Source organism: Helianthus annuus, chromosome 7 (assembly GCF_002127325.2).
Source record: "Helianthus annuus cultivar XRQ/B chromosome 7, HanXRQr2.0-SUNRISE, whole genome shotgun sequence".
NCBI lineage: Eukaryota > Viridiplantae > Streptophyta > Magnoliopsida > Asterales > Asteraceae > Helianthus > Helianthus annuus.
Genome location: NC_035439.2, coordinates 62,778,052 through 62,789,194, shown reverse-complemented (window position 1 = coordinate 62,789,194; position 11,143 = coordinate 62,778,052). Strand labels below are relative to the sequence as shown.

The 11,143-nt window shown below is 36.3% G+C and overlaps 1 protein-coding gene across 1 annotated transcript; it reads right to left on the bottom strand.

Annotated features, from left to right (window-relative positions):
• Window positions 1-4,617: 4,617 nt before the first annotated feature.
• Window positions 4,618-9,626, bottom strand: LOC110868152 (E3 ubiquitin-protein ligase CHIP). The gene is made up of 9 exons (XM_022117241.1): window positions 9,223-9,626; window positions 7,753-8,137; window positions 7,582-7,649; window positions 7,255-7,318; window positions 6,061-6,132; window positions 5,461-5,594; window positions 5,240-5,381; window positions 5,050-5,160; window positions 4,618-4,920 (listed from the first exon to the last, which is right to left on the bottom strand). Exons 2-9 carry the CDS (start codon window positions 7,861-7,863, stop codon window positions 4,795-4,797), a joined length of 828 nt encoding a protein of 275 aa, XP_021972933.1. The 5' UTR covers window positions 7,864-8,137; window positions 9,223-9,626; the 3' UTR covers window positions 4,618-4,794.
• Between the last annotated feature and the right edge of the window lie 1,517 nt (window positions 9,627-11,143).

Genomic DNA, 11,143 nt, shown 5'->3' with positions numbered 1-11,143 from the left:
TCTGATTTTCTTCAATACCTACAAATAAAGTTTCCTAACAGTATTGTTTTCATTAGTTTTAGTTGTGTTTTTAGTTAGAATGTGTATACTGCTGACCGATTTGTGTTTTCTAGGTCTCGGGAGTTAAGAATTGATGAAATGGGCGAAAATAGATCATAATTGCCAAAAACCAAGCACGGGAACGATTTCAGGAGTACAAGAGCTGAAACGACACAGATTTCAAGGAAAAACAGCCTGGCCGTGTTGCGCGACCAAGATTAGACCCCCTCCTCGTGTGACACAAGCAGGGGATTTGACCTAATTGACTTAGCATCGCCACAAGCGAGAAGGTCTCATCATAATCAACCCCTTGAGTTTGAGTGAAACCTTTTGCTACAAGTCTCGCTTTATAAGTATCCAAGTTACCATGCATATCAGTTTTCTTCTTGAAAATCCACTTACTTCCAACTACTTTGGAGTTAAGAGGTGGCACAACCAATTCCCATACTTGGTTGTCATACATGGATTGCATCTCTACGTTCATGGCTTCAAGCCATTTGTCACAATTGGATTTTGACATTGCATCATGGTATGTAGTTGGTTCATCTGAATCTACCACGTAGCATCCATCCATGAAAAATCCATATCTTTCAGGTGGACTACTAATTCTACCAGATCTGCGAACATTTTATGTGTATTGATCAACCTCTTGATCGTTTTCAACAACCTCTTGTTGAGCGCTAGTATCAACCAAACGTGTATCGGCTTGTGGTTCTTGATCTTCCTCAAGTTCCACCGTTCTACCACTAGTCCCTTCCATAAGGAACTTAGCTTCTAAGAACATACCCTTTTGAGCAATGAATACCTTTTGCTCGGTTGGATCGTAGAAATAATATCCTATATCATCTTTAGGATATCCTACAATGATACACTTAGTGGATCGGGCTTCCAATTTATTTGGGGTGTATTGCTTAACGTAAGCTTCACAACCCCACACCCTTAAGAATGATAATGATGGAGGCTTCCATACCATATTTCAAAAGGTGTCCTTTCCACTTGGTTGGGGCCATATTTAGTATACGGACCACGGAGAGTAGAGCGTAACCCCAAAACGATAGGGGTAACGTGCTTCTATCCATCATAGATCGAACCATATCTAATAGAGTTTGATTTCTCCTTTCGGACACACCATTATGTTGTGGTGTTCCGGGTGGAGTAAGTTGTGAGATAATCTCTTAAAATGCCCAAAGTGCGAAAATCATTAAAAGGATAAATGAAAGAGGAGTTGGAATCAAGTGATTCTTTCTTGTCTATCTGTTTTTCTTTATATTTTTATTTATGTTTTTATCTATTTATAGTTTAAAAATATTTTCTTCAAAGTTTGGTTTGATTAGACGTTCACAATAAGCCGGTATTAAAAGCTCTTGTGTCCTTGGATGACCTCGGTATCTTGCCATCACTATACTACGTCTGCGATGGGTGCACTTGCCCTAGCGTGTGTGTAGAGTGATAGTACAATATCGTGTTTTATAAATTTAAAACTTGAATCGGCGAGTAAAAAGAGCTAAAATATACATTAAAAATATACTCATACCGACTCACGTCACCCGTCATTATCGAAAACAGGTTTGTCTTCCATAAAAACTCTTGATAGGTCGGTTCATAGAACCGGTGTTGGTCACGGCTAAACGGATGCTCCTCTTCTTCGCCACCTTCATCCCAGACGACGGTGCTCAACTCGGTTTCCGTCTTGCGAATCTCCCGTTGCAACTCCAGATCTCGGACTCGTTGATGGAGTCGTCTAATCTCTTCAAGATCTTGGACTCGTTGTCAGAGCTGTTTGATCTCTTTAAGATCTCAGACTCGTTGTCGAAGTCTTTTGATCTTAATAATATTCCATGGATCAACGGTTTCCGATCTTGTTGCCTTGCTCGGCTGATTTACGGTCATAGTTTAATCGATCACCACGAACACGTGAATCACCAATGTTCTTGTCGATGTATCGGTCGGCGAATCTTCGAACAAGAAAACACTAGCCTTCATGTAGAGCCATTTGAGAAAGCAAGAGCTCTGATACCAACTGATGCAGTTTCGTGTGCAATCAAATGGCTCAAGAAACAATTGATTATCAAAGGCGATAAAAAGGAACCAAAAGGTTCAAGAACAAAGTTTTTTAATTATAAATCAACACAAAACTAACTAAACAATAACCCTAATATCTTATTTATATGATAGAATTCCAAAGGAAACTAAATATAAAAGATTAGGAAATTGAAATTTAAATAATTAAAAGATATGATAATTAAAATAAAATAAATTTCAAATCTTCCGATAACTTTATTCCGATCTCGTATAACTGATGCAATTTCGTGTACACTGCTCAAAAAGTCAAAAGTGTAACGATTAATCAAAGACAATAAAATAAACCAAAGGTCAAAGATTATTTTCAACAAAATTCAATCAAAACTAACTAAACAATAACCCTAATATCCTACTTATATGATAGAATTCCAAAAGAAACTAGATATAAAAGATTAGGAAATTGCAATTTAAATAATTAGAAGATATGCTAATTAAAATAAAATAAAATTCAAATCTTCCGATAACTTCATCCCGATCCCGCATCAATCAATCAAAGCATGAGTACAAGTGATAGTAGCATGATAGTCATTACAGAAACTGTCACTAGAGTCCTTGGTTAAATGGTCCACTCTTCATATGAAGGAGTGTGGTTCGTATGAACAAGAAGATACTCTAATTCGTCAAGACCACAAGCTCTATTAATCACAATTTGGTTAAATGGTCCACTCTTCATTTACATTTTACAAAGCTTAAATTTTCTGTGTTTTTTAAAATATTTTGCTAAAACTTACCGAGCCACTTTTGACTCCTGACATATACGAAGGAGTGTGGTTCGTACGAAGGAGATGTTTGGATTTCCGGCATAATAGATGCTTGTTGGCATTCCATCGCCTTTCATGGCCACATATCTTTCTAGCTAAGACAAGGGAAATCCTTCTCTTGTTCCACGAATCCAATTTGCATTTCATCCGGGAAAAGCCATTTTTTTCTCCACAATGTTTGTCATTCGATCCGATAGTGTTCCGCTAGATAGAAACAGATTTGATAACTTGATAACTTTCGGATAGAGTACAACTTCACATTTGACATAATTTGTATCGAGCCAGTGTAGATACACGATTATTGTATCTAAAATAGTTAAAGACGTAATTATTCTCTTATACATCTATATAGTATAACTTATACTTCCATATTTTTAAAATGGATGAGACATTTCAACATATACTCTATTATCATTGTCCACATGAATCAAGGATAAGGTATCGGTTTTGTTACTAATATTGGCAATTCAAACAAAACTGTAAAATCACTTTAGATGTTCCTGATAATTTGTGTACAGTAGCAGCGTCTCTAGGATACTCAAAACCCAAAATCATAACACCTAAGGGGAGACTATTTGCACACTTGGTGTGTAGATAGTTAGCCCCAAAAAGGTTTTTTTGTCTTATATGCACACCTTGTAGTGTCGAGCTCTGGCCAAAGCGTGACGTTTTGGTCCGGTCAGCCAGACAAAGACTGACGGGTCTGTTGACCGGACCAAAATGCCGAGCTTTAGCCGCGTTTTGGTCCTGTCAACCAGACACCCGGTCAGTCTTTTGTCTGGTTGACAGGACCAAAACGCGGCCAAAGCTCGGCGTTTTGATCCGGTCAACAGACCCGTCAAACACCCATCAGTCTTTTGTCTGGTTGACCGGACCAAAACGCCGAGCTTTGGCCACAGCTCGACACTACAGGGTGTGCATATAGGACAAAAAACCCTTTTTGGTGTGCATATAGGCATTTGGGTGTGCCAGTGTGCCAATGTACACCCTTACTTTATCCAATAATATATGCATTCAATTAGTGTATCTATAGTACAAGTCAGTAAGTCACATTATACATTGGATATATGCTCTAACTGTGGTATTGTACAAGTCACATTGAATTGGAGGCATTGTACCGCATGGCCTACCAAAATTCTAAAGAGAATTTGTACACTTCCTGAACCCAAAATGCGTGCTACTTTTACACAGATTATTAGTAGTTGCTACTTCAAAGATTAGGTTAGAACACGCACGCATTGAAACGGGTCACTATTAGCACCAGTGAAACGGGTCATATTCAAACACAACAATTTGATGTACGAGTTGTGTTTTCATGTTCTTTCTTGCCGTACAAGTCACAAAGCATCGGTTGGAATTGTCCCGCAAGACCAACCAAACGGGTCACTATTGCAATTGCTTGTAAAGACCCCCTGAACACAATGCATGCGACTTTTATACAGATTGTTTTAGTAGTTGTGGCGTCAACGGTTTAACAACATAGGTTATTACCAGCATGGGTCGAAACGGGTCATGTCAAAACACAAACTCTTTTTCTTTTTTGAACGTCAACTTTCATTAACCACACCAAAAAAAACACAAACTCTTTGACAATCCGTTTGACCCATATCGATTTAAAAATCTTGTGTTTTTCATGATCTTTTAGCAGAATACTGCATATTTACAACATATAAAACTTAGGGATACCCTTCAGATAATGCAACATGAAGATTTAGTCGAATTTAATTTCATGACGGATTCAAAGCCAATGAAAATGTTTCATATTAAAAGATTTCACTATTTCTGTACAAACATGCAACCAGAAACTTTGCAATTTTAGCATAGCAAAAAAAGAAAGAAAGAAAACCGTCTGAATACTATATAAACACTACCATGACTCTATATGAAAGACGTGACGTCGTCATGCCATCTTTCAGTCCATCTTGTAAGCCCAGCCATGTTTGTCCAAAAATGCTTGCACTGCTTCTTTTATAGCTAAGTTTTGGACCAATTGAGATGGAAAAAGAGGTTGTCGCGTGATTGGATCAAACTTGCCAACCTGTCAAAATCATTATCATCAGCAGAATGTAAAAAACAAATAATCAAACTTCTATAGTACGGGCTGAAACGAGTCATGTCAAATTGACCCGCAAACACTTCAAAAAAAGAATGTAAATAACAAGATAACCTGCTCGAGATGTTCAAGAATAACTGCCTTCTCATACGTAAAACCACTTGGGGCAGTGACAGGATCACGGAATATATCAAGAGTGATTCTGCAACATAGGTAGTCTGGTATCTGAAAATGCGCATATTTAGTTATAAAACAAACATAAAAGTATGTTTCGGTTCAATAAAAGCACAGACAGAAATGTCACCTCAGTTGGTGTGTCAAATTCAGCAGCTTTGCTGAATACTAAATTCAGAGCTTCTAACTTTTCTGAAGCAAAATCTGTAACTTCATCAACGAAAGCCGCATCCCGGAAATGTTTTTCTATAAGAGCTGTCTCACAGCATTCTCTAAGCCACATACAGACAAATGCCAATGAGGAAAATAGGAACATAATCTCTAAAAGGCAGCACACTTAAAGGTACATACTTGAGGTTTTGCAAATCGCAAGATCGTTTGGTTGAATTACGCTCCCATTCGGAATATTTGGCTTTTGCTAGCTCCTGCCAAATTTCCTCCACCATATAATTCTGAGGGCCTGCTCCTCTGCTAAGATCCAAAGCCTGCACACAATGCAAATTTAATAATGAGTAAATTACAAAAATCGTCCTTTATGTATGTCACTTATTGCAAATTGTGTCCTTTGTCTTCTATAATTACAGAAAACGTACTCGATGTTTGCAAACCCTTGCAAGTTATGTCCTTTAGCCCTAACTCAGTTAATTTTTGTGGTTAAATATGACCAAATAGACCCCTCATGAGAGTAAAATGACCAAAATACCCTCATGTGGGGTCCATTTGGTCAGATTAAACCACAAAAAATTAACTGAGTTATGGCTAAAGGACATAACTTGCAATGATTTGCAAACATCGAGTACTTTTCTGTAATTATTGAAAATAAAGGACACAGTTTGCAATAAGTGACATACATAAAGGACGATTTTTGTAATTTACTCTTTCATAATATAAGGTAGCAGCTATTGCCTTTTAATAAAAATGATTAAAAGAAATCGGAAGCAAGCTTCATACCCTTTCCAATTCTTTAATTCCTTGAGCGTATTTTTCCCTCTGTATTAGTGCAAGCCCTAGCATAAAGTGGCCCTGCACTTCCAAAAACATTCCGCCTTGTTAAAGAAACCTTATCATTCCAAGTAAACAAGCTTTTAACATTGTAAAATATAATGACACTCTACTATAAATTCATCTAAAAAGCGATACAAATAAGCTAGCATTTACTCTATAAGATAAGCGTACACCTTTCATGTGTCTAAATATACCAATAGAAAGAGCGTATAAATAAGACCATACGCTTTAATAAGAAAAAGAAATTCAAGGGCTAAAAAGGAAACTTACGGATAAGTTTAATATGAAAGATCATGCTGCTACAAAATAAATTTAGCAATTAAGGTTAACACTTTAAACAAAACAATAATAATAGATGCATCACGCCTAGAAAATGTGTGTTGAATTAAACACTGAGACATGCAGAATCTGAAGACAGCCGAGTCTGCCACTGGTTTCATTTGTAACTGATCGTAATTGTTATAGTGACTTCAACGAAACAAAAAGGCAGCCATCATGTATATTAATTAAGCTTTAGTTAGGCAAACATTATTTGTTAATCTTATCTTCAATATGAATTGCTTGTCATAATGGGTTGGGAGTACATAATCTTTCACCTCTTTTGACACATTATTCTGTATTCCAAATCCTATACTCACTCTCATTTCCTTTTGTGTATTGTCTGACATCCATGACGTTAACAAGTAACAACCTTTGTTGTCTTTACACCTTAATTGATGATACATAAGCAAAGACAATGTAAGCGTCCACATGATCAAACTAGAACGTTTAACGGAATTTCGTCTAAAGTAGCGCAAGGAAGCACATGGCACACATAGTAGCTCAAAATGCAAGAACCGCATTCTAATCTACACCATGATCAACATTTCTCATTCGAGAGAATGAACTCTTATGTAAGATGCTTATGCAAAGTTTAACTGTAAACTACGGATTACCACATAAGTACATAACAGAACTGTGTATTATCAATCCTAAGATTAAGGTTTACCAGAAATGCATTCAGTTCAAAACCAATAATATCTAACCGTGGAAATTTCATAATACACTAGTCCGTAGTGCACATATAACAATCAAGGAAAAAACGGAGACAGTTAGATATACAGATCTCGCAGATTATCAACAATATTTGATGATCCAGACCTTGATAGATGCATGATCAAGTTCAACAGCCTTCCTACTGTCCTCCTCAACTCTTGTCCAGTCACTACAAAATATTAACACCACATCACATGCTTATTCAATCTCAATACAAGAAGGTGCACTTTGACTTTCAAAGTCAAAAACAGTTTAGCTTCCAACAACCCATCTCCAAAATTCAAATTCCATTTAATTTTCACAAAGAAGATTCAAAATTGAGTTACAAAAAACATAAAAAAAAAAAAAATCAAATTTAAAACTAGGTTTTACTAGTTTAAAATCATAACCAAAAAGACAAATAAAAAAGGTCAAAGCATGCGTTGACCGCACTTGCGCTTGCGATAACACACGGCCCGATTGGTCCAATAAACTGAAACATTAGGGCTCAACGTAATTGCCTGCAAATCAAACAAAAAAAAAAGTTAAAATCACAGATACATTTCGTCGAACACCTTACGATCATAACACAAACAATCTAACTTCATAATTGTAACAAAATACCTCTGTATAAGCATCAATTGCAGCACCTAATCTGTTCTTCTTGAAATATAGGTTTCCATCTTGCTTCAGTTGTTCTGCTTGTATGGTTCCCGATTGAACACCCTTCGTCATCACGAATTTGTTGTTTGTATCGAATAATTTCGTTCGCTGTGATGAAGATTTCTCTCTCTAAAAAGTGAAAAGTTGAAAACTTTCGTGTATACGGATGGTTTTTGAAGCGTCGTTGAAGTGAAGGAGGCTAAAGTGACAGGCCAAAAGATGGTTATAGATGACAGACGAATGTGATTGGTTTGTTGGGAACAACATCCGCGTTTGAGTACGGTCAACGATCACGACATGAGGATACGGAGATCTTTGCTTTGTAATTTCCATGTGGTTGCAATACCTGTGGTAATTTTATATAAAATGATTTTTTACATCTAACCTACAATGTCTTATCTTCTAACTTTTTTTTACCCTAGTTATTAAGAAGGCCAATATTCGAAAATATGTAGACTATGAAGATAAAATATGGGCCTCTAAAATATAAACTTCTTATAAAGAATATATAAAAAAGTTTTAACAATATGAAAATGAAATAAAAATTTGTGGAATCACCTGCGTGTTGTGGCGGGCTGTTTTTTACGTGGAAACGTAGATAAAAAGCACATCACACGCGCATTTGGACAACGAAACGTAGAAAGAAAACACGTTGTAAAGGTAAATTAAGAAAATGTGGAATAGTTACGTCGTAACTTTAAAAATCGTTATTTACGATCATCTAAAATCATCGTAACCTATCCAACTTTAATTAGAAAATGCACAGAGTTGAAAGAGGAAAAAAACAAAATAACACTTTTTTCATTAAAAAAAATTGGAACACACAAAACTAATTGTAGATTGAATAATATTTTAAGAAATTAACATAAATAAGCAATTTTTAAACTAGATTTGATAAATAACTACGATTCCCATTTTGATTTAATGTAACACAAAATTAGTCAATTAATGTAATTTGCATTTAATGCATAGGTAACAAGCATAAAGAAAAAAAAATCAACTAAATATGAAGAACTTGCTAATAAAGTGACATGGGAACTACTAGACAATGGGACTCATCTTATCATTTTCCAATTCAGTACTTATATATTCTAAGTTCTACAAGGTAACTTTATTAAAATAAATAATCTTTTGGGCCCTCGGAGGGTTTGGGCCCTGAGCCCTCGCCCACCCGCACCCTCTCCGGGCCGCCCCTGGTCATTAACTTCATCCAATTAAATTGTTAAAAAGTGGTCATGTGTCCCTCAGATGAGGGATACTTATGTCAATGCATATACTCACTTAAAACCCTTAAATAAAAATAAACTATGCATCAATCCTGTCGTCTTCTTCAATTTAAGACACCCAACCCTAAAAATAAACCATGGTTGTAACCTATGCATCAAGGATGATACCACCAACATTCTAGCAGCTTGTAACACCAATACCAACCTGTCTTCTGCTTTGCTTTACTGGTTGGGTGGCCTGTGGCGTCTTCATTCGGCGGTGCCGAGTTTAGGGCAGGTAGAATCGTGGGTGCGGTGGTGATTGGAAGTAGATAGACGAAGGGATGGTGGTTGGAGATGGTAATCGGTGGTAGTGTAGATAGACCATCGAGGGTGTGGGACCAATGCTTCGAGTTCTAATGGCGAGGATATTTGGGGGAGGAATTAGGGCGGAAAAGGAGAGGGGTTGAGATGGGCCGGGTGGTGATGGGGAAATCGGGGAGGCATCGACACCATGTGGCGGTGAAGAAGCTGGTTAGTTGTGATTGTAGAAGATACCGATATGGTGTTAGTGCAAAATCAGCTTGAGGATTTGAGGTGGAAATTGTTGTGGTGTAGAAATGTGTGTAGGTTTCATGGGGTTATAAAGGTAGATGGGTCTCTTTGTTTGGTTATGGATAAATGCAATGGTTCTGTTAAGCAAATCTTGAAATATGTGTTTGATGATTTAATCTTGATTTACAATATATGAAGCTTAGGTTTATACAATAAAAACTAGTTTGTGTTAAATGTGAATTGACATGTATGCAGATTATGTGGAGATGGGAACAAAATGCAGCAGTTCAACAAAAAAAATGTGAATTGATATAAATGCCCCTTTGTCAGGGGCACATGACCATTTTTTAACCATTTAATTGGATGGAGTAAGTGACGAGAGCCAAAAATGTTAGAAGAAAAGACGTTGGAGTCTCAGATGTCAAAAGATTCCTTTTGGATTTATAGGGTTAAAGTGAAATAACCAAACGGCGACCAAAATCGTAATTTACTCTTTTCATTAAGTATAGTTTTAATATTGTATTATAATATTTTAAATAAATATAAATAAATAAATAAATAAATATCTTACAATAAAACAACTTGAAGTTTAAATTTTATCTAAGAGCATTCATGTATTAGTGGTTGTCCGTATTCTTAAAATTCAACTAAAAAATATGTAGGAACAGTTTGGTAGTGCAATTGACTTGATAAGACTTGAAAATATGCACAATGAATATTTAAGACATCAATAAGAGCGCGTAATTCAATTAACAATGTTATGTAATGCTTAGATTTCAAATAAGACTTGATTGTATAAATTTTGGAAGCACTTGGTGATCACTTGCTCTCCTTTACAAAGCTCCAGAAAACTAAACTTATGAGCTCATGCGTACGGATGGACCTATATATACCCATTTGTCCTCCGTGCGCAGGATTTCTGCGTTAGATGGATCTCATACGTGCGTAGGACTCCTACACGTATGATTACTTTACATTTCATTTCAAACTCAAATTTAACTTATAAGACAATGCTACCTATACATAACGAAAAGTAAAAAAGACGCAGACATTAGACATTAAATGAACTAACAAACCCCCTTGGATATTGACGCAGTCTTGTCTCTTGACGGTCTTCAGTCCTTACTCGTTCATTCCAAACACCCTCTTTCTATATTCATTCCCCTTACTCGTTCATTCCAAACACCCTCTTTTTATATTCATTCCGATGTTCTTCAAAACTCTTCTTCACAGTCTGATCAGTCTTCGGAGGTCTTCTATATTGATACTAAAGATCGACGCTCCTTTTTTCATTTTCTTTATTCTCTCTTCTTTCTTATTTTCTTTCCTATCTTCGTTCTCTTCTAACTCTTCATTTGCTTTCCCACATTCTCCCTGAGTGTATTTCATGAGCAAAACAAATATGCACTACTCTCTGAATCTCTAGTGCCTGTTCTCTGTCTTGTAAAGCAAAGAATATTTTGTTGAAGAATAAAACTTCGATATCTTGTTCAAACATGTTCACCAACCACATCGGATCATAGACTTGTATCGGTCTCCATTTCTTTTCTCCTTCACATAGTACTATCATTGCCTTCCCAGCCTTTTTCATC

Excerpts from the sequence above, each read along its gene's own strand:
- LOC110868152 (XM_022117241.1), bottom strand. The coding sequence starts at position 7,863 with ATGACGAAGGGTGTTCAATCGGGAACCATACAAGCAGAACAACTGAAG. Across the intron at positions 6,133-7,254 it reads TTGATCATGCATCTATCAAG|GGCCACTTTATGCTAGGGCT; the intron begins GTCTGGATCATC and ends TTGGAAGTGCAG. Across the intron at positions 5,161-5,239 it reads AATTTGACACACCAACTGAG|ATACCAGACTACCTATGTTG; the intron begins GTGACATTTCTG and ends GCGCATTTTCAG.